Source organism: Brachionichthys hirsutus, chromosome 4, assembly GCF_040956055.1.
Source record: "Brachionichthys hirsutus isolate HB-005 chromosome 4, CSIRO-AGI_Bhir_v1, whole genome shotgun sequence".
Lineage (NCBI taxonomy): Eukaryota > Metazoa > Chordata > Actinopteri > Lophiiformes > Brachionichthyidae > Brachionichthys > Brachionichthys hirsutus.
The window spans coordinates 7,532,592-7,556,171 of record NC_090900.1 but is presented as its reverse complement, the minus strand read 5'-3'; the positions used below and the strand labels follow the sequence as shown (position 1 = coordinate 7,556,171).

Below are 23,580 nucleotides of genomic sequence, written 5' to 3'. Positions count from 1 at the left end.
TAGACGTAGGAAGCTGCTCGTGCACTAACGGCATGCTCCAGCAGGAATATTGAAACAAAAAACCCATATCACAGCTGTGATGGTACTGGAGGGAACATACTGCCGCTTTTGTTCCTCTAAAAAGTGATCTGAATTAGTTTCTAAGAGAAAATTTGCAGGGGCATGCATGCAAATGTGTTTCAGATGATGTTGGAAAAGAATGCAAAAGTGATACAAACAACTCCATTTCAAGTAAAGCTGTAGTTAAGGACAAAATGAGAACAACATTATTCTTGCTCAAAATCCAATGCTAAAGTTAAACCTCTCAACGAATGTTAGAAAGTTTAATTTGAGCCAAAAACATTTGTGAAACACTGATTAAGCCCTTTGATGTCAGATGCCTGTTTTAAAGTCTGGAATCTTTCCTGCATTGTATTACACACAGCACTGTTTTTTGTGTGACTACACCCACTGCCTAAGGAAGAACAGAATCTTCTGTGCCGTATACTTACAAGACGACAATACCAACAAACAGACAAATGAATCTGTGAATTTTTGATTAATCTGAATTGGCTACAACAAAGAGGACCCAAATTCTTTTTTTGCTACACTGTTTTATTCATTCAGCACGCTGAAGTTGCAGCTCCCCTTCCTTTAAAGCTGCACTGCTCTGCAGATTCATTTTCTATTTTCTAAAACCGCATGGACAGTGCGAGTGTGTGGATAACCCAGCAAGGTCAGAGCCCCTTACCGCTGGTCAACACTAACAGTAAAATATAAACATCTCAGTTTCATAAAATAAAATAAATACATTTCTCTATTTATGTATGGAATATAGAATAGAATTTGCCTGAACAAGACTGAAAGTGACTGTTTAGCCAGTTTCAAACACGCACTCCAATCAAACTCACAAAAATCACCGATAGTGTTTTTATCTGATCAAGCAAGTTGGTCCAGTTTCGTGATTCAATTTGAGGTTTCAAAGTAAAATGTTCATTATATAGCAGACATCGTGGGCATATGTGGTATAAACACTAATGTCAGTGTAGATTTTTAAATCTCATAAGTCAATTCAACAAATGTGACTTCCAAGTTTTTAATTCCCACATAACTTCTACCTCTTAAAGTAAAATATTGCATAAATGAATCGCTTTAATCTAAGCACAACAACAAGAAAACACGGAGTGGAGTGCAGCTTCACACAGACAGCGATGTAAAGTGGGGTGAACAGGGTAAAGGGAGCTCACCGGCTTCCTCTGCTTGCAGTCGTAGTCAGGAGGCAGGCAAACAATTACAGGCGTACCTCTCAGGAGGAACAAACAGAACAATTACCAAAATGGTTTATAAAAATATATATATCCTAATTAAATACTGGCCGATGCACCTTCAACATTCTGAGAACTAGTGAGTCACAGCTACCTAATTATTCTCTTTTCTGAATATTAAATGTACTTGGTCCAAGACTTAACATGGTTGTATCAAAATATTCTAGTCTATTTTTTCCTACCATGTAATTAAACACACACACATTTTATATATACAGTGTATATATATATATATATATTAGAGTAACTCTGGTTTAAAGCCTGCCTCGGACACGGTTAGTGCAGGCTACTATAATAACTGAGTTTATGTTGAACTTGCTCTATGAAACCGAATTATGTGAAAACAAGTCTAAACCGAATAAGACAGGTTTATTTTATAAAAAAGGTGGCTTTATGGAACAGGCCTCGGGATGAGGATGAGCTAGCGTTAGCTGCTAGCGTTCCGTGCGACGCTCTGTTAAGCACCGGAACTTACAATTAGCAAAGACACGTGGTCTAATCAATAAACGTGTCACAAGCAAAGTAAATAAAAATAAAGGGGAACCTGCAGTCAGCAGCTCGAGCAGCCAGAAGTCGAGCACTCACTCACGTGGGCTAAATAATAGTTACGTTTAAGCTAACTGTCGTATTTTTAACATTAATGTTGGCTACCCGAATACTTCAAAGTTTCAAACTAAGCCTTCAGTACGTGAAACATTTTATCTAAACATCTTAATTATCAAACAATTTTACTTACCAATTACATGAGCTCTTTAGAAACGTCCAGCGTCTGACGTCATCTATCTTCTTTCACCTGTCGCGCGTGCTGCGCTATCGCCGCAGATGGTAGCGCCAAGTCAACGTAAATGCGTCACCACGGTCAGCGTGACGTCACAGCATATATTTTTTTATTATGACGCTATAAAAGATTCAAATGTGTAATGCAGCCTCATACGGAGCACGGATAGCCTCTCCCTTGAGCCGGTCCAAAGCTCGGATAAAGGACAAGGTGAAGTGGAGAAAGTTGAGTTGCTGTGGCGACCCCTGATTAGACAAGCCAAGAAGAAAAGATTAAAACGTGTGAAAATCATTCAATGCACTGAAACTTATTGAATGAATAGCTACTGGGAAATGTAAAATTATCTTTCCAATATATATGTACACACATACATTTATTATATTATATAACCTTTATATAAGGTTATATAATATAAGGAATATAATACATATAATATACTGTATATACATATGTTATATATACTATATATGTACATTATATTCCTCTTTAACCATAATCACTATTCAGTTTTATCTATGAACTTCATATACTGATCAAACTAGATTATTAGGCCAGATTAAACTGATAAAGACTGCTGTGTGAGCAAGACTGACTTTTATTGAGAGAGAGCTGCTCTCTGTGCTTTGTCTCAATAAAAATGCTTTATATGCTTTCTAGAGAATCTAGACAATACAGTATATCGACAATACATTTTCCCAAGGGTTAAATGAAGTTTTATCTTATCCTGTGTGGAAGCTAGAGTCAGCTATTCCTCAGGAGAAAGCACCAGCCTCCTAGAGGTGAGCTCCAGACTGAAGTATAACTACAAGTTGTGTTAAGAAGTGAGTTTCATGGAGAAATTCAACTGCATTGGCAACGGTTTATTTATCGAGTGCTGCCTGGTTTAAGTTTTGTTATTGGGATCTGGAATTGCATCTGGTTTGGATTCCTAATGAGGATAGGAAGTGTCACGAGTTCACACAAGAGATGTCACTGGCTTCATTCCCAGATTGTATACAATCTATATGTGCAGGTGGCACTGGATGAGTAATGTATGGCAGCAGTGCAGTGCATTTTTAAGGTGCCTCTCAACCATTTCCATATCGCAGATGCATGACTGACTCACTCTGACTTAGCATATACACTGTGAATAACTCTAAATGGTATCTATTATATGTGGGTGTTCATCTGCACCCTATACACAATGTCAAAAGTAGTTAGTGTACTTTCAGTCAGGCAGAATATTGAGATAATTAGGCATCCACCCGCATAAATCTCACAGGGGGCACACATGTAAACAAACACTAAAGCTAGATTGGTACATGATGAGCCTCTCCAAAGTGAATCGGGATGCACCACTGTGATAATTGCTCGAGACAGAGAAGACTTTGTCTCATACATGCCGTATTTGTTCTAACAAGACTCCAAATTGCCACAAAAATACTGATGATAGTTACCAGATTCAGCCGGTTATTCCCACAACACACCTGTGTGACCTTATCTGGAGATGACTCCGGGTATTGGTATCTCGCCGGCCGGCTGGTCTGCGGCTGTAGATAAGAACGCCGATGCTACTTTCCACACTAACTTCCCCTGTCTTCTCAGATTCACCTCCTGCAATCAGTTCATTCCTGTCACCTGTGCTCCTATCATCACCTGCAACCCATCTCTCATCAGCCCGGACACTATACTCAGCTCAGACACCACACCCCTCCCAGATGTTTAGAGATGTTTCCTACATTCAAACGTTCTAAATTTCCCTCCCGTGTGTTGACTCTGCCTGATTACTTGATTCCGTCTCTTTGCCTGCCCCTTGGGATCTGTCTGCCTGTCTATTTGATTTATCAGGTTTGTGACCTCTGCCTGGTATTTGGAACTGCCTCATTGCCTGCCTGGGCTGCCCCTATCTGGATTTGGCTGCTGGTAACGAACAATAAAGCTTTGTTTCTGGATTTCCCTGCTACTGTCGTGCGTTTGGGTTCTTGCCTGCCTTGGTCCGTGACTTAAAGCAAACCTATTGTGACTGTGGTCTGTGATGTCTGTGCAACGCTTTCAGAAACATACATTTGCAGGTAAATACAGATTCTCATATTCTCTCTGCCGTAAACACCAATAGATTAGAATTTACATTAGTCCTGTGTCATATTTCATTACTGTTCATTTCATTACTCATTGGCCATAATGCCTAATAAGCAATCTAACAAATTTGTCTGCCAATCAGCAACATCCTTCCATGCCAAATTATCCGTTGCTCTTCTGGCTCGAGCCATCACTTTTCACATGGAGCCCTTTATGCACACTAATGATGAGAGGTACATAACAGTCCTAACAGCATCTGAAATCAGGTGCTATTAGGACTTCAAAGCACAGAGGAGAGGCTGTGGGAAGATGCCGGGGGGCTAAGGTTACCCACCTCATTTATCAAACGATGCTATATTTAATTTGTCTTAAATCGTGAGCAGAAACACATAATCATTTGGTGACTGTGACTTTAGAGAAACCTTTTTAAAAATGGAATTTAGAGTAAAAAAAAAATCCAGTAAAGGCTTGAGAAAATTTGTGTGATTTCTTTTACAGAAAAAGAACAACTTGTAATGTAACCCATGAAGTGTGCATTATGTGCAAAAAGCATTGTATCAATAGACTAACATTATAAGAGACTTGTTAAACTGAGACAAGTATAAACAAGTCAATTGCGAATTTTTGTTAAGTTTGTTAAAATCATTCGCTTTTCTTGCCATTATTCAACACCTTAACTGAGGTAAAAAAAAAAAAGAAGAAGAAGAAGGTGACAGTATTGCAAAAACTGATTTAATCATACCGACGCTTTCTTTGAGTCTCTTGTAACTTCATGTCCATCTATAGTCTATAAATCAGGTCATGGGCATGGGTATTGTTAAATGTGTATTGTTAATTGTGGATGATTTATGTACAAAGGACTTTCAACGGAAACAAGACCGCAAGGGCTTTTTTGAAATGCTTCTTCATCCCAGAGAGGTCACATATAGAGAATTCGCAAAATAAGGGTGTAAACTGCAGTTCAAGTGGTTCTTGGAAGCATACAAAGACATGTCATTGATTCAAGTTGTTTTGTTCCTTTCTCATATATTAGTGCTGGTGGACCTCAGAAAGAATCAGAAGTACTGAACGGTTTGTTCTAAACTATATCTGTTTGTGTCTCCATTCTCGAGACTTGAACTACATGTGATTATGATTAGTATTGGTTAGTTTATAAAACTTTCTTACCCATGATTTTTGTTGTCCTTATTACGTACATATTTTTAAGAAGCAGTGTCAGTATTCTACTGGACCAAACCGGCACATTAAATGCGTGGAAAGAGCAACCAAATGCAGACATTTAACACTACTCTGCGAGTGAAGGAGGCGACAACGATGTGGAATCCGTGAATAGCCTTGTATATTGATTTAAGTGAGCCTTGTCATGTTGACAGAACATGATTTGTTACAGAAAACTTCTCACAAAGTCTATTAGCAAACCTACTGTACTACTGAATAGCTTAGACAGGACATGACACTCCAAAACAGCACATCCTGTTCTGCTTCTTTTGCCAAAGGTCTCTCTCTCTCTCTCTCTGTCTCTCATGGACGCAGGCATGCACGTACACACAGAAGTATGCATTGATTATTGTAGGTCAAAACCACTTTGAGCTGTGTGTGTGTGTCTTTTTGTGCACTGACACTCATAAGTGTGTTTGTGCAGATGATTGTAGGTCATGTGCATCTATATTTAAGGCTTGAGTTTGTCTGTCTGTGTGACGTGTGAGCTTATGGCCGTGTATGTGTCTAAATGAAGCTCCTGACCTTTCCATTATAAATAAAGCTGCTGCCATAATTTGTAAATCTCAGACAACCAAAGACATTGCCTCAGTAATTATATGCTGATCTGCCACCACATCAACTGCAGCTTTTATGGACATTTCAATTGCTGCGCCTGTCCTTTTCAATCAGATGATTCAGTTGTGAATTGAATTCTCATCAGAGCTGTTGGCTCTATATTGCTTTTCCTGATGATAATAATGCTGTAATTTAGCATCTCGATCATTTCCCTTATCAACACCAGAAGGCACAATGATGCTACAGGTTGTGCGACCATTAAAATCATAATCCAACTTGAAAAGCACAGAGCGCAGACCTCGGCCAAGCAGCTAATTCCCCTCATAATTAGATTTATACCAGCCACATGGTGATCTGGATCATCAAAAGTTTCTAAATTGTTCTTGGAATCTTTATACACCAATCATGGAAAGTAAAAGTGAATCAGAGTTGATGTGTATTTTTCACAGATTTTTGAATCCTTAAATGGGGTTTTAAATGTTAGAATTAAATATTTTTTACTGGCCTCATTCTGGATCTGATCTGGATTACATTTGGTGGTGAGATAGAGCGCCCCACCTTACATGACTGTGTCAAATTCCATAAACATCGGCCAATAATCAACCGAGATATTGAGGAACAAATTTTGAAGCTCCATTGACTGCAATGTTAACAAAAACAAAATTGATTCAGAATCCAGGGTCTCTTCTAGATCATCACCAAAATGTAACCATCTGTTCCTGGGAACATTCCCAACAAACCCTGAAAATTTCATATAGATCCGTCCATAACTATTTGAGTTATCGTGCCTCCGCGGAGGTAATAATTGTGCCCAAAGGGAAAGGAGACATGAGGCCTTCTCGTAATTCAGGAATGAGGCCACAAGAGAATGACATTTCCTTAACAACTGGAAAACTTCAGTACATGGCTTATTTTTGTGTGCCTTTCACACTGTAGTGAATAATATTTAACTGTATTGTTGAAAAGATTTCATTCAAACATGCACTCGCACACTTTTGCACACCTGTGCCTTTTGAAGACTATCATCAAGGTGATCCTTCATCAAACAGATGAATGCAATCAGTAGCAAACATACATATATAGTATAATACCTCTCTGATATAGTCCACTATGTTATAATTTAAGAATCGAGTCAAACGAGATCATTTGCAGTCATTTGTCCCGGCAGCATGAGTTCTCAGATTGAATTTGGTGATTTACGATATAAGTGAATCTTTGGTGGGATGGGATTAAATTCGAGTTTAATTCAATCAGTTTAATGCAGCTGTTCAAGGGACCAACTGACAGTCGCTGTAACGCAAATGCACTGAGACGCATAAAAGATTCTTCTTTCATAAAAATTCCATGACAAAAGAAAATTCCAGTCGAACAATGTTGGGCTTATGACAGAAGATACTGCATGCCATGATATTAGAGAGCCATACACTATGAATTAAATCCTGTAGGAGTTTAATTGCACATGTCTGTAAACACACAGGCAATAAATAAATATGCAAAAATATCTACACACTTGGACAATTAGATGACGATGCCCCGATGAGGACAACAGTGAGAGAACAAATAACAGCACCACCAACATGCAACTAAAGTCAGGCTTTAATGACGCAGAGAAGATTCAGTTTGGTGCCAAATCACATCCTGAACAAAGTCGCCATTGGTGAAATTTTGTTTTTGTCGAATAACTATCAGGTGGTTTGCACCCTCTGATTTCTGTTTGGTTGTGCATATTTTGAACCCAAGGAAAAGAACAAGTAGCAGCAAAAAGAGTAAACAATTCCATGTACAACCCAGGGTCTAGCTCTTCAACCAACTCTTTGAAGTAATTTTTCAAAAACGTTTCCAGAAATGTTCTCATTTCAAAATCAAAAGCTCAGTTTAGAGCTGCACACAAGATTGCACACACACACACACACACACACACAGAGTTAAAACCGCCACAATGTCCCATGGTGATTCTAATCATAATTGCTTGTGCCTTCTAAAAATGAAATTTGTATCACAACATTTCGCAAAGGGAAACAGCATTTCAATTCCTCCACCTTCGACATGAAGAGAGAGCCTGTGTGCATTCTGCTTTTCATTTTTCATCTTGCCTTTTGGGAGCTTTCAACAGCCAAATTACAGAGTGGAGGAATCTGTCTGGTGTTGTAGCGTGGTGGAAATTGGAAATGGAAAGTGTTCATTGCTGGAACACAAACAAATACATACATATTCATACTGTGGAATGCTCCATCCATCGGAAATGTTAAATATGAAGGTTAATGTGTGTCTGTCTGTATTTGTGTGCATGTTCTGTGTTTCAGGGCACTTTTATCCTGGGACAGGAGCTCATCTTCCCTAGAAACAAGTTGGTGTGAATAAGAGGCTAATGAGTTTACTGCTTGCTGTACTTTCTCTGTGTGTGTTAGGGCCATGACTGCATGCTTTGAGATGATGTGTTTGAGACCATGACTTTGGATGTGTTCTGCAGACACACATGAATGGCTGTTGTTTGTCGCCTGTTTGCACCATGGCATGGCCCTGCCACACCATTCACCAGTGAGTAGCGTTGGAGGTGGGCTGTCACCCAATCGCATACCAGATATCGTTCCAGTATATTCCACTCTTTTGACACTGGCTGAACAGATTAATACATTTTCCTTCACTCTTGTTTTGAGCCCAGCCCTGCCCATGACAGCCACTGCTGGCCTCAGTTTTTGTTCCAAATGAAGCTCGACAGCATGGAGCTCAGGGACGCAGCTCTCCCCACAGCATGGACATGCAAGTTAATTGTTGATTTCTGTTATTTGTTGACCTCAAATCACAAATTCTGCATAAATATGGGAAAGAAACTATGAGGATACAAGCCAGATTTGGGCAGACCACCCGTGTGCATATTAAAGTTACGTTTCTGGATTCCCATCTCCTGTCGTGCTTTTGGGTTCTCCCTGTCTGTGCCCTGACAAAAGTATATTTGAATTGAAATACAGGTCAGTGAGGCTTGATTCAGTGCTGAGGAATCACCAAACTGCACACATTGAGGGAGTGTGTGTCAGCTTTTGTGGCTTCTGCCGACATGCTTAAGTTCCTTTAATGAGACTTCTTATATTTATCTTGGCACTAGGCAACATTATCGCGCTTCTGCTGTGCCCTACTTCTCATGTCCCACTGCGATAAGAGATTTTCAAAGACGTCTTCAAGTACAACCAGCCCACAGTGTTCCAGGCTGTTTCCTGAAGTTGTTTCATCATTCAGAGCTCTTCATGTAGACTAGAAATTACTTTATGTTCTTCAGTTCAATATGGATTCTTTTTATTTATTTTTTAAAGATTTTCTAAAAACGTATTACAAATTCTATTCCTGGAAAATATATTTCCTGTTCTTTCACTCCCAGTGATGTGGAAATATACGACATAAACCAATGAACTCATCCTTTTTCAAGTATTTATATTTTATTTGCAAAACTGAAGAGATGTTGACAGATGGGCAATAGAGGATTGCAGCTTGGTCCGAAGATGGTTAGACAAGATCCAGGCAGCGTCAGGGGAAAGGGTGGTGATCAGAATGCAGATTCCCACATCTGTCACCTTTAAGCCACAGTTAATAGTTTAGTAAAATAAACGAAGCAGCAGTGTCACTGCATATGAAGCTCTGTGCTGCATTGATAGTCACATTTATTGTAAAAAACAAAACAAAAACCCAATATGAATCCAAGACATCTGTGGCTATATTTTTGTTCTAATTACATCTCTGCTAGCTGTTAGTTATTTTCTATTTCAGATGAAGTGCCCGGAGCTCTCACTCTCAACATTTCAGTTTCTTCATTTGAATCTCCACGCAGCTGTGTTTAGTGTAGATTGTAGCCTTAATGTCCTGAACAAAGCCAGCAAAGCATCTAAATGAAAGTGCATTATCGACTTTTATTATTTGATTACTGTTTCAGGAAAGGTTTCAGCACTAGCAAAGCGATATTGTCTTATTGCAGTATGCTTGTTGAATTGTACATTGATTAATAATCTCCATGTGTATGTGAACATTATGCTGTACTATAACTACATGGAGCGTTGATGGCAAATGTTGCACTGAAGGTTTTGCATCAGCACAAAACTCAAAGTTCATGTTCCGTTGAAACAAATGCATCTCCGAAGGTCAAATAGAGCTGAGGCTCACATAGTAGGCGCATGGCTTTTATGCAAGATATTAAACGCCTGTGTGACTGCCTTGCTCAAAGATCAATTCCACCTTGCTTCACTTTCAGAAAAAAGCACGGTAACTCAACAACAAATAGGTAACAGAAAACATATAATAGTTTGAAATAAATAACACATGGTTTTTTTTTTCAATTGTAATAATTCATGAAAGAAACACAGAGCCAGATATCACTGAGTCAAGCTGGTTTCCTGTAAGGCTCTTTGGTGCCTTGAGGGTGAACACTAAAAAGCCCTGTTTGCAATACCGCCAATGAACTTTGACCTTCAGGTCAATAAGACTTTCTCAAGATGGCAATATTCCCATCGAGTGTAAACATTCAGATGACAATCAAACGCTGCCTGGCATGAAGAAATCTGGTCTCTGTGTGAATCAATATTACAGTAGATCTGTGGCACATAACAGCCACAAGAGGCACTGACACACAAAGGTTAGGTCCACCTACACACATGCACACTCACACACACACACACACACAGGTCAGCAGAACAGGGCAATTAGTAAATTGAAGAGTTGCTGCTGACAGCCCTTGTCCCATGAAGCCAATAAGTCTGTACACTGATCACTTCCAGACACATTTTCATTTAGTTTGTTGAGGAAAGCGACAGAGGTTCATTCTTCTTGTTAGACAAACATCCCAAACATCCGCCTACCTCTTAGTGACAAAACACAGTGCCACACACAAATGATGACGTGAGAGAAGCACTAGAAAAATGTGACTCAGCCAAGACAGTTTGTGGGTGTAATTAGGGGTAACATTACACATCCATGATTGCATTGTTCGTGTGTTCTTTGCAGTCATTGTAAATGTCTGCCTGTTAAAATACTGCTGCAGGTCAGCAAGCAGGGTTTCAGGAAAATAATGTTCACGTTTTAAAATGAGAGAGTCTAGGATTTTCAGTCTTCTGCAGATATCCCTCCCGTTAGATCCTCTGGGTAGCCTCTGAATGACATTTCAGAGGTTATAATCAGTTATAACACCAGTTGTCAGGATTGATATTTAAATGTCCAAAATACACGTTTGACGGGTTACTTAGTCCGCTCCATCGACGTGATAGTCCAGATGAAATTGAAAGCAGGAAAGGACAAACTTAGAGGATGAGGGAGGTCACCAGGTCTTTCTTTGATATCTCAATAAAATACAACTTCGTGTGACCTCTTACTCGGTATGTCATGAAAGTGGAAAGCGATGATCAACATTACTAACAACCTGAGCATTGTGAGTCCTACTTAACCACAGAGCGCAGTGCCTGACATGTGGACTTTCCACATGAATGTCTACAAGTTCAGTTTCAAAGGGTGCCCTTGTTTGTGCTATCATATTTAGGATTACAAAAACACTTGTTGCACATTTCAATAAAAGTCAAGGAAACACATGCTTGCCCTGCAGCTAGGGGAAAAATTTAAGCATCAACTCACCACTGCCCTTGTGGTCTGTATTGATAAATCACAAGCCATGGCTTGCTGTGATCTAAGGCCGCTTTATAGCCTCCGTTTCTCCTGCTTTCTTTGCCCTGGAGTTCCTTCATGACAATGAAACTACATCAAAAACCTGGCCTCCTCATTCTAAATAGAATTCCCAACTGGTTCTTTATAACTCACTATCATTTGTTTACAGACTACCATTATTGAATATCGACATCGAAACTGTTGCCTCTATTATTCTGTTTCCACACCACAACCTGTAAAGAGTGGATCTTCTGTAAAATGTGATTTTCCAGTCCAAATTAGCTGTTTATGTAAAGCATGGCTGAAATAAACAAACAAAAAAAACTCTAAATTTTGAACCTGGAATCTCCAGAGTTTAACATGTTTTAAAACAGCCCTTTGATTGTCCAGGAAAATACTTTAAAATGTTCACTTAAGATTTTGAACTTAAGATTGTTTTTTGTTTTTGTTTTTTAACAGACTTCTATACATTGCATTTGTATTCTAAAACAAAGTACCCTTAGTGCTTCGGCACACTATCTTTTTGAAGGCCTTCCTGAAGTCTTTGTTGAAGATTGTGTATATGACTGGGTTGAGTGAGGAGTTGCAGTAACCTATCCAGAAGAAAAACGTAAAGAGTGAATCTGGGATGGCGCATGTCTGTGGACACACTGCCTTCAGGGAGTAGGAGAAGAAGAATGGGAACCAACACACCATGAAGACGCCGATAACCACCGCCAGAACAAAGGTGAATCGTTTCTCTCTGTTGGCCATGGCTTTGCGCCTCTCTGTTCCGGGGGTTTTCGGGATGTTGGACTTCCTCCCTTGAACCAGCCGAGCCCCCTTAGAGGTGACCATCATGCCCCTGTAGTGCTTGACAGAAGCCCTGGATGGGACACCCCCAGCTGGCGGTGATCCTGGTATGCTGGTGATGCTGCCTCGACCTTCTTCTTGATGGCTGTGTTCCATATCGCTCTCTGTGCTTGAGCTGTCACTAGTATTATTATCAACTTTTTTCCCTCCCTGTCTCTTGGCCTTCTTCCTCTCCTCTTTAGACTTCGCGGGAGAAGACTCAGCCCCAGGGGAAGGGGTTGGGGGGCCACGGGGAGAGATATTTAGGGAGACAGGGGTCATGGCTGGAGAAGCGGGTGGAGGTTGTAGGAGATTTTTAGAGATGGGATCCTGTGCATTTTGAGACTCGTCACAGGAAGAAGAGTTGGTGTTGGTGAGGGTGGGGGTGGGTGGTCTGAGCAACATTTTGTGTGATGAAGGGAGGGTACTTTGTTCATCTTTCCCATTGGCTTGCATGTGTCTCGGAGGCTGACTTGGTGTTGCAGAGCCAATCCCATCCTTCCTGGGCTCACCGGGTGGGCAGCGCGTCCTCTGCTTGGCAATTTGGTAGATTCTTATATAGACCAGGATCATGATGAGGCATGGAGCAAAGAAGGAGCCAATGGTGGAGTAAAGGATGTACCAGCTGTCATCGTTCAGATGGCACTGGGGTCCATGCTCATTCCCTTCATCCTCTCCTTTGCTTTTGGTCAGTGAGAGCAAGGGAGGAAAGGAAATGATGGCAGCGATGAGCCACACCACCAAGATAGCAGTTTTGATCCGTCTGGGAGTCCGCTGACGCCCATAGGTAACCCTGGAAATGGACAGGTAGCGATCCAACGAGATGGCGCACAGGTGCACAATGGAGGAGGTGCAGAACAACACATCCAGCGCCAGGTAGATCTCACACCACAGAGACTTAAAATACCAGTAGCCGAGCAGTTCATTGGCCAGTGAAAAGGGAATGATGAGCGTAGCCACCAAAATGTCCGCAGCAGCCAGAGAAACCAAGAACAGGTTCTGTGGACCCCGAAGCGACCGGCTTGTCAAGACAGCGACGATGACCATGAAGTTCCCCACAATGGTGAACGTCACCATCAAGGTTATGGCTGTGGCAAAAGCTGCAGTGGCTTCAGGGGAGTAAGGAGCGAGCATTAGGAAGCTCTGGTTGCAGGGGGCAGAGGCTCCGGAGCCGCTCGCGTTGTTCTTCCAGCCGCTCGGCCCCATGGAGCAGCCGCTGTCCAAAACCGAGACCATGGGACGAGACGTCCTGGAGTCTAAAGAGACTAAAACAAAATTAAGAATGCGGTTCACTTGGTGAGCGTAAGGAATCGTTTTCACAGTATCATGAGGCGGACTCGTGCTATAAACAACAACAGATCTACTTCTTAAATAATGATGAGTAAAACAAGTTGTGATATTTACCTCCGCTTGTTTTGGTTTTGTCTTCGTTCTTTAGCTCACTTGCATCCTGAACGACAGCTCTTCCAAATCCATTTTAGTCACACAAAACCCTTCCTGGGTAAATGCGTCAAGACACAAAGAGGTGCGTTTCAATTCAAATCTTACAGGACTCTTTCTCTCAAATGTCGAGAGGACGTTTAAGGAAAACTGTGCGTCCACCTTTGCACAAGTTTCTTAAATGGCCGAAGAAGTAAAATGTGTGTTTGAGACACAAATTTTGACCCGTTTTTCGTGAGCGGGTTTTTAATTATAATCTTGTAGATGTGAAAGTCTTATTTATTATATTTTATATATTATATATTATATTATATATTATAATTATAGTCCAGTCTTATCTCATTTGAGGTTGACTGCAGATAAGCGACGCTCGATATAAAACGGATTGGATCACATTATCTGCGCTCTGTGCGCGCCGCGGTCTCGTCTCCGGATGCGCGTATCCCAAAGCGTGACACAAAGTGAAATAAACTTCGCGTATTAGAGTCACTTACAAGTTACACTGTAACGAACTTCCCTGCAAATGATAGTCTGACTCTTGACAGAGTAATCGAACAAAAATAAGAGTCGACTTAACCTTCAGCTCTCCATTACGCACGAACAGGGACAGTCAAAGCGAGCTGTTTCCTCAGCGGCGAAATGCGCCCGGCGAGAAGCAGCTTCAGTCTGTGCGTAAGAGGATCCGCTTCATTCTGTGCGTGAGAGGAGCCGCTTCAGTCTGTGCGTGAGAGGAGCCGCTTCAGTCCGTGCGTGAGAGGAGCCGCTTCATTCTGTGCGTGAGAGGAGCCGCTTCAGTCCGTGCGTGAGAGGAGCCGCTTCAGTCTGCGCGTGAGAGGAGCCGCTTCAGTCTGTGCGTGTCCGTGCGTGAGAGGAGCCGCTTCAGTCTGTGCGTGTCAGTGCGTGAGAGGAGCCGCTTCAGTCTGTGCTTGTCTGTGCGTGAGCGGAGCCGCTTCAGTCTGTGCGTGTCTGTGCGTGAGAGGAGCCGCTTCAGTCTGTGCGTGCCTGTGCGTGAGCGGAGCCGCGTCTCTGTCTGTGCGTGTCTGTGCGTGAGAGGATCCGCTTCAGTCTGTGCGTGTCTGTGCGTGAGCGGAGCCGCGTCTCTGTCTGTGGCGCTTCTGTCTCGATCAAAGTTCTATGATTCAGTCGCTCCGCCGGAACATCTCAAGCTGCTTCACGGCGCAGCAGCATCTGAGTCTGAGTCTAATAAGTGCGGTACCTCCCAAGACCCGACTGTTCTCCCCCCTCAGTGATTTCAGATTGGAGCTGTGTGCGTAATGGGATACTGATTTTCTCCATCCCCGTAGCCCCGCCCTCCCTCTTCCTCACATTTTAATTTACCCAAGAGGATGAAGCGGGCCAGAAATTGTTAATATCCCTGCGCGATTTCTGCACCTTTAGACTTTACATCAGTATCCAAGTAATCTGGTAAATCACCAGCGATTCAGAGGCCATGATAATCTCCTCTCATAATCTAAGAGACAGGTTTGATCTTTAATTTTTGGTTGGGACAAAACCAACTATTTGCAATCCAAGTACCACCTAAAATGATGCTGTTGCCGTGCTTCACATCCTTTATTCCACTTTGCATGTGATGCACGAATAGATTCCAAGGACTTGTTCAACAAGGACTCGTGATCAGTTGTGAGACAATCAAATCTTTCAGTGCAATAACTCATTTATTATATTTTATATTTTATTTGATCCTCGTGTTTCTTCATGGAGTTCCTGGTCAAAAATGACTGTTCCGTGTTCACTGATTATAACTCCCTAATAAACGTTATGTCCTAATATGTTGCATCTTTTTATTAACTCAAGTTCTTGTGAACATTAAGTTCAGAGCTTCCACTTGTTAATTATGGCCTTTATGCTCACTGGCTTGAGCTGATAAAACTTGTTTTTATTAGAGAAAATAAAAATAATAATAAAAATAAAAATGAATAGAGGGATTAAATAATATCTGTTGTGTTGCAGTTTTACCTTTGAACACAACAGACTGGTGCGATTCATTCAGTAAAGAAAGGGAACGAAAGGCCGCGTTTACACATGAAAGGTTTACCACATCCCAGAACAACATAAACAAAAACAACCTCTCTTCCAATATTCCTCTTCAGCTTCACTGTTGACGATGGCCATCACGCTGTGACACAGTGAACTGTGAGCAAGGCCTTCAATTCTAGGGCTGAGAGAACAATGAACAACTGAAACAATGCTGTCGTTGTTGTCGACTATTGCCACCATGCAGGTCTGGCCACCTTGGGGTAAACGTCCTAAGGGGGTATGTTCCCGTGGAGGTTGCATTGAAACCTGAAATAAGGCTTGTGGACGTTGGAGTGCGGGAATGCACCGTAAGTCCATTATTTACTAATTATTATTATTAAATGTGCTGCATGACTTATAATTAAACATTAACTGTAGTCTCACTGAGGAACTCCAAGGGCGTACACAAGTTCAATAAGACGGCCAAAGTTAAGAAGCAACAAGCTTCAGAATTAAATTTGGTGTGTTCAGACGTTGTGAGAAAACTCATACAGCTTCACGGCAAACACTTAAAATTAACTACTTTCTTTTGGTTTGATAGTGGAAAACGATAAATCTGACACATTCGATGAAAACACAAGAGACGGGTTTAATGAAAGCTCTAAAAAAAAAGAGTTACTTCCTCATGAAATACATTTAAATTATATACTTTCTTATTAAATAAATGTCATTATATATACTGTAATCATACTCAGCCACTCATTCTTCAACGCTGACAGGATAAATGCAGTTACCTTCCATCGCTGCTCATTAGATGAGGTGCAGCACAGGGACACAGCGTTCCATTTCTCTGCTTATGCATTTATAGTTTCCCTCAGAAGTTTAGATTGTTTGTGCTTAAACTTTTGATGGGCACTTCCCTTTAGGACCCTCTGCACCCTGCCACATTCTGTCTCCCGAGAGGCACAGACATGGACAACATCCCTCATATTTTGTTCCCCATATCTGACATTAAGCGCCCAATGGTTCAATTATGGGGTGAAACCCATGGCTACTTTACCGAGTCATAAATTATATCGTAACAGGGTTTAGTCTGTGGCTTTTAAAATTACGTAGGTGGCCTGTGTGATATAAACTCACACAATGTGCACACATTTACCAGTTTAAACACACACACACATTCAATCTTATGAATGGTGTGTGGGTGCATGGGGGTTCTGTTTACTTGTTTTTGTTGTGTGTCTCCCACACATTGCAGCTTTTAATGACAGAGAAGATCTGAAATCTGCCCTTGGAAATTCAAGTGGAAGCCCTGCAGTGTGATTGCGTGACCTGAAGCTATCAGCCAAATAATGGTTTGTATGTTTTCCCTCCACAATAAACATTCTAAATATAAAGAGAAAGGGTGAAGCTTTTAGTGCAAGAGCGAGAACACTCCAATCAAGTGTCTGCGTCTCAATGTTTGAACTATTCTTGGTAACGCATTCTAGGGGGGAGAGGTGTGTCACTGTTGCTAAGGTTATGGAGACTTAGAACAAACATTGTTCAATTCACAGACCATCATATCTGAAGTGGTCTTTGCATAAGAGCGATAAAACATGTACACATATAATGCACATCACTTGGAGGAAATGCTGCCTCCCTGGAGCTTGCACAGTTTTCCCAGTCATTCCCACTTGACATCCAGAATGGAAAGTTTACACTTGGCCTGGAAAGGGCACTAGCTTTGATTATTTTAACATGTCCCTGGGTCTCTCCGTGTATTAACGCCCCCCCCCCCCAAAAAAGAAAAATTTCAAGAAGTGAAAATAATTTGTCTTAAAAGACCAACTATAGTGCCAGATAACTGCAGGTTAGGACATGGTAGTGTTATGATGGTCTGGTCATGAAATGGTTCAGGTCCAAATAAACAGCCATAGCTTCGTACCTTCCCTTTGAATACTTTCATCTTAAACCTTTTTTTGAGTTATTAGATTGATTCAAAACGGACATAGAAATGCTGCAAGTAAAAGTGGTTGAATAAAATAATATCCGGTCCTCGTATTCAACTATCACACCTTTGATGCTTGTGACTTTCCTCCTCTGCTTATTGTGTGAGGGTGGGGCGGGGCCATAAAACACAGGCTCTCTGTTCTTATGCATTTATATCATCACTTGACTTGCTCTGCATGGCTGGCATTATGGGATGTATGGTGGGAGTCTGCTCAATCTCATAGTTCTGGTCAATATCAATAAAGCACTGGCCTTTTAGATTCTCTCAATGTACACTTTTTTAATCTGTGACTTGATTCAGCTTCTGGTTTTCTGTGTTTGTTGTTGTTGATGATGTTGTTGTGATGGGCTGAATATTGGGTTGAATATTTTTAAAGGGATAATATGGGAGAGGACTATTTCCTAATACAATGTGAAAATTAAATTAGAAGAAAACATACCGAGCAGAGCTTCCCCCCCCCCCGGATCCTCTCTCTGTTTATATTTTCCCACTGCAATGCATTGATGTGGGTCCCTAAAAGCCTAGCGTAGCACCAGGGGTGTATGTGAGGATTTGTGCAACCTTCAGCTCTCCCAGCAGACCATGCAGTAATTATCCTATCTCCGTTTTGAATAATGACAACTGTTAGCCTGCAGGCCAGCGCGAGTGTGAATAATAACACCAGATTGTAATTCTCCAGCCAACAATATCACACATATTGTGGGATGTGTGTCTATTCACAGTTTCCTCCAGCCGGGATTTCTTGTTTGAGTGACAGTCTTCAGCTGTGAATAAAAAATACTGCATATCAGCACACTGAGCAGACGTGTGATCCATCTGCTTTTTATAAATGCAACACACACACACACACACACACACACACACACCATTTGGGAGGTATTGTATTAACAGTCTGCTTTCCTGACACATTCATGGACAGAGAGGCAGCTGAGTACAGCGAGCAGGAGACAGATATTTCAATGACATGGGGGGGGCTGTCTGCTTCCAGAGATAAATAGATACGTTTTAAAAATCATATAATAGGAAGCGTAGCTGGATAAAACCTGGACGAATCTTTGCTGCGTTATTGGCAGCAGAGAAGCTCTAACAGTTGGTAAACAGTCTGCTGGCGTCATCTGCTGGAGACTTTTGAACCGCCTCAAGCTCTTGTGATTATAAAAGTCGTCACTAGAGGGCAGTGTCTAATGTGTCATTTTGCTAAGCTAGAATTTGTAAGCAGCCTTTTACTGCTGTGGCTGTTTACTCCTTCTTTCTACAGAGGTACAGTACATGATTAATCTGGCTCCACAAACTCACTTTTACTTTTGTGTGTGTCTGTGTGTGTGTGTGTGTGTGTGTGTGTGTGTGTGTGTGTGTGTGTGTGTGTGTGAAATATCAAACAGTTGTGACTTAAATCACTTATTTAAATGACGTCCTCTGAGAGACTGAAATTGGAAATAAAGACTTTGATGGAAGAGCCAACAACTCAAACACACGTGATACGTGACCTCTTTTTTTTCATAATGGGGCCACTGAGTTCCAGCTGAAGTGAACAAAATGGTGCACATTTGTGACTTCTGTCTGGAAAATTGTGGCTCATGGAAGGAAGCAGTCAAGCATATCGGCTACACTTTGGTACTCATTGAGCAATGGGTTCTGGAACAGGAGGAAGTGGACTATTTTAGGGACGGCTGATATGAGTGTGTGGGTGGCACTACCCATCAGGGGTGAGACAGCTGTGGCAGTTGGTCTTAAATTCACTATTTATAGTTTTCTTTGCAATTCCTGCCTATTAGATCATGGTATTGGTTTATTGCATTTCACACAGAGGGTTATTACTTAGTCAAACAGCATTAAATCAAAATGCATAGTGCAAAATTATTGATTTATTTTGCAAGGTAAACCTTTTTGTGTGAATAATTGATTTTAGATTTCATGCATACTAGCTCAGTCAACGATGTGGATTTTCCAAACTGTCCAACAACAAATTTCCTTTATTGGTCCTCTAAAAGTCAAAAAAAAAGAAGCTGTTCTCATGATTTAAGCGGATTTGAAATGCATGTCAGAGGTTAATTTAGACTGAAAAGTCCATTCTCTGTGGATAATCCACCAAAATACGCAATTTAATACCCTCTGGGTTTTGCTGAGGTGAAACAAGTGCAGCAACGTCAGAAAGTGAAATTATGTGTTTATAATGCATTTTACAAAAAGGCCACAAGACAGGAACTGGTCTGAGATCATCATGTCTATCTGCAGGGGCAGTACTGGATAATCCAGAAGTGAAATGTATGATATGACACATGGGCATCAGAGCAAATGAAGTCAGTCTGGTCTCCAGCATGTTTTTATTTTTTGTAGAAAAAGCAGGAATCAAGACAATATAATTAAAACATTAAAAGTATAAAGTGCTCTAATAGAGAGCAATAATATGAAAAACCCTTCAAATAAAACACCCTCAGTTTGAGTTTATATTAAACACCAAGTGCAGATAGTGAATCTTTATAAATTAGGCCATAAGATTTGATATTCATCCGTTATTTCTTTAAGTAGTTAACACAGTATTGTCTCATAAATAGATAAGTGCTACAGCACTTTTAAATGTGAAAGAATTACTTTGAGTATGAAAATAAGATAACCCTTACCAAAGATCAGGGAGATAATTCAAACACACACACACACACACACACATATTTGGACAAACGGGCACCATTATCCTCATACGTAAACGCCGTCTGAGAAATGACCTCATAGCTGCTCTAACTCGCTGGCTCAGAATCCTGATTGCTGACAGCATGGAATTGAGTTCATATTGCAAATGTGTGCTTGTTGCATCAGTGCTACACGTGTCTTCTATGCCTGTGATTCAGGCTGCACACGTAGCATTTCATCTGAAAGAACAGAGTATAAACTTCTGAAATGTACGACTTTCAAAGAGTAGATTTGAACACGTGAGCTGAATGAGCTGCTTCCACTCCAGCACAATGGCATCAGCAGACAGGGGGACTGGAATAGAAAGGTACAGCCATTTAAATGTCCCTTTTTTAATGTGCCTGGGTCCTCATCCCTGACAGAGAACATCAGTCTCAAACTGCAGCAGCTGTCCCATGAATGCCAAGTTGGGGGAGATGACTTTACGCCGTTGCTTCACGAAGTCGAAGGCTTCCTCCAGCTTGACGCGCTGTGTGTGCATGAGGTACGCCAGACAGATGGTGGCAGAGCGGGAAATACCTGCCTGGCAGTGCACCAGCACCCGACCACCGCACTGCTTCACCGAGTCTGCAGGCAGAGCGGAGAATAACGTACAGTAATCATGACTCGAGACGACCGTAGAAATTCAAACAAATTTAACTCCTATAAATGTAATGTTGTTTTCTCCTTTAAATGATATAATAAAATGTCAGAAAAGAAAGAAACACTACAGTTTTTTCTCCTCTGCAGATTGTGCAGTACTATCCATTTGTTTTGTAATGAGATGATTATGCAGTCGGCCCAGAAGTCCTGGCTGCAAACTAGATCACGGTGTGCAATCTGCTTAGAGAATAAAAACATAATAATTCAGTAAGTTCACTAATCAAGCTGAAACTGATTTGTTGTGTGTTTTCTAACTAACTAACTAACTGTACACAGGTTGGGAGCTGGGTGTTTAGAGGACAAGCTCACCAATGAAGGCTATGGCAGGGGCAAAGCAGGCTCTGATGTCCGCAGCTAGGCTGTCCTCCACCGTGAGCCGCAGGTACTGAAACTCCCCCTCATAGAAGTTGGGGCATGTGGAGGAAACGTTGAGTAAAGCTGTGATGCCCGCGGCTGCCAGCGTTTCTCTGCAGGAGGAGTGGATGGCACTGCCCAAGAACAGGAAGGGTAACAGCTCAACCGGACCATCCTGTATAGATTACAAAATCAAGAGACGAACTTTACATTGACGAACGCTCACTTTAATGTTTCATACCGCTCTATGTCTGTTATAAAAGCGAATTTTAACTAACCTGATCATATCCTGGTGTCCTCCGTTCTGTCACTCTTGGCTCGGGTTCAATTGAGAGGTCGATACTGGCAGAGTTGTAACATAATTCTGGACAGGCTGCTGAAAATGCCTCAAATCCACCTGAATGGAAAAAAAAACCCGAATTAATAAATTATCTAAAAGTACTTATGCAGGAAAAAAAAAAGACTCTGCATGTATTCATGTATAAGTTGAATAGCTTATTGTTGAGGTCTAATTAGATTTTTATCGTAAAATTATACACTTAGCTTATGTCCAAAACCTCCAAAATGAACGCAATCAGCTGCCTTCAATAATTTGTCGTTTTAAATAAATGCCTGTTTACCTCGTAGAAAGCAGATCTGCGTCTGAGCTTCGTTTTGCAGGGCGGTGAGCAGCATGTGGCCCACGCTCTCTGCCTGCAGGTCACCCACGGAGCGGCTGCTCTCATCCACCACGACCACCGCGCAGAGCTCCGCGCGCCGCAGCCGGCCCAACAGGCTCCTGTCCGGGATGAGCGACTCCAGCGCCACCACCGTGCCCTTGGATCGACGACGCATCATTGAGTTCCAGTGAATGTTTCGGGACTCACAAATATGGGCGTGAGAAAAGTCAAGGAAAGGCCTGCAGTCCAGCACCACGCAGCCGGAGGCGGGCCGGTCCCGGTGGGTCCGGAGTGCGTGGTGCAGCTCATCGGCGGTGATGTCCACCGGCTCGCTGTTTGAAGTCATGGCTGGAAGGTGGAGAAATGCAAAAAAAAAAAGAAAGGAAGGAAGAAAAGAAAAAGGAAATTCTAGATTTCTTCTTAGAAAAGAAAAATAACACTAAAAAATAAATAAATTAAAGCTTATTTCTTTGTGGATTTCAAGTGTAACTGTCACTGTTACTTCAGAGTATTTTAAAATCTACTACAAATAGATATAGAGTGTATTGGAGTTGTCGGATTCTCCGTCTTGTCTGTCAGGATCAGTTTAAGATTAAGAGTTTTACTTGTTCACCGGGAACAGATGTGCGGGGGGGGGGGGGGGGGGGGGGGGGGACAACGCGTCTCCGCCCTCAATTCCACAAAAGGAAAGTACGTCAGAGACGGAACAACCATATTTGACCTAACCGGGAGTTTAGGCGATGACGTCAAAGCTGACTTTCCTGTTGCGCGCATGGGGTTATCCCATGTTTGGTTGTTTTAGTGACGTAATGCGTGGCGTTCAAGCCCAAACGTACACACCCCTTTGCTGAAAGTGAAGCCTCAAGAGGAAAGAACGCAAGATGAGTTAGTTCCGCGTATTTGGATCAAATCAAGACGGAGCTGCCACGTCGCTGCTCCTCTGCTGTGAAACATTAAACATGTTCTGTTGACGCCTGAGAGGCTGTGACGTCAGACAGAAGGAAGTCACGTGGAGACATGCCTCTTGTCTTCAGTGTGTCTCCTGTACAGCATCATTGTAGTGAGTATGTCTATAAAATGTTACTCAAACATGAATAAATGGAAGGCTGCACCTGTTGGGGAGTAATGAGTCAGACAAGGTTCAACAGTTTTATTTAAATTAAATGAATGCCTCATCACAGTTCCAATGAGACATGGACATGGAAAAAAACAATCCTTCTGCTAAAGGAAATTAAAAGCAATTATGGAGTCACCTTTTTAATCCAGATCTAGTGTGAAATTCAGTGGCAAGTCCTTTATGCGTTAATTACAAATAGATTTTTATAATGTTTGGAAAAGTAGGAAAATCCCTCCAGATGGACAACAGGACATGTCTTTGGTTTATAGGATTAAAAACTGTATGGACATTACATGAGATCAATATTATTAGTTATTTATAGGTTG

At 41.5% G+C, this 23,580-nt stretch overlaps 2 protein-coding genes across 2 annotated transcripts; both read right to left on the bottom strand.

Moving 5' to 3' along the window:
• Positions 1 to 12,036: 12,036 nt before the first annotated feature.
• Positions 12,037 to 13,620, bottom strand: adra2b (adrenoceptor alpha 2B). Its single transcript, XM_068738388.1, has one exon. It carries the CDS (start codon positions 13,618 to 13,620, stop codon positions 12,037 to 12,039), a length of 1,584 nt encoding a protein of 527 aa, XP_068594489.1.
• Positions 13,621 to 20,831: 7,211 nt separating this feature from the next.
• On the bottom strand, positions 20,832 to 22,483 carry dusp2 (dual specificity phosphatase 2). Its single transcript, XM_068738607.1, has 4 exons — positions 22,099 to 22,483; positions 21,757 to 21,875; positions 21,434 to 21,653; positions 20,832 to 21,049 (listed from the first exon to the last, which is right to left on the bottom strand). Exons 1-4 carry the CDS (start codon positions 22,481 to 22,483, stop codon positions 20,832 to 20,834), a joined length of 942 nt encoding a protein of 313 aa, XP_068594708.1.
• Positions 22,484 to 23,580: the final 1,097 nt, after the last annotated feature.

What these genes read in the sequence shown, in the direction of transcription:
- dusp2 (XM_068738607.1), bottom strand. Translation starts at nt 22,483, where the DNA reads ATGACTTCAAACAGCGAGCCGGTGGACATCACCGCCGATGAGCTGCAC. An exon ending in GGACACCAGGATATGATCAG is followed by an intron (nt 21,654 to 21,756) that starts GTTAGTTAAAAT and finishes TAATCTATACAG; the next exon opens with GATGGTCCGGTTGAGCTGTT. An exon ending in CCCTGCCATAGCCTTCATTG is followed by an intron (nt 21,050 to 21,433) that starts GTGAGCTTGTCC and finishes CTCTGCCTGCAG; the next exon opens with ACTCGGTGAAGCAGTGCGGT.
- adra2b (XM_068738388.1), bottom strand. Translation starts at nt 13,620, where the DNA reads ATGGTCTCGGTTTTGGACAGCGGCTGCTCCATGGGGCCGAGCGGCTGG.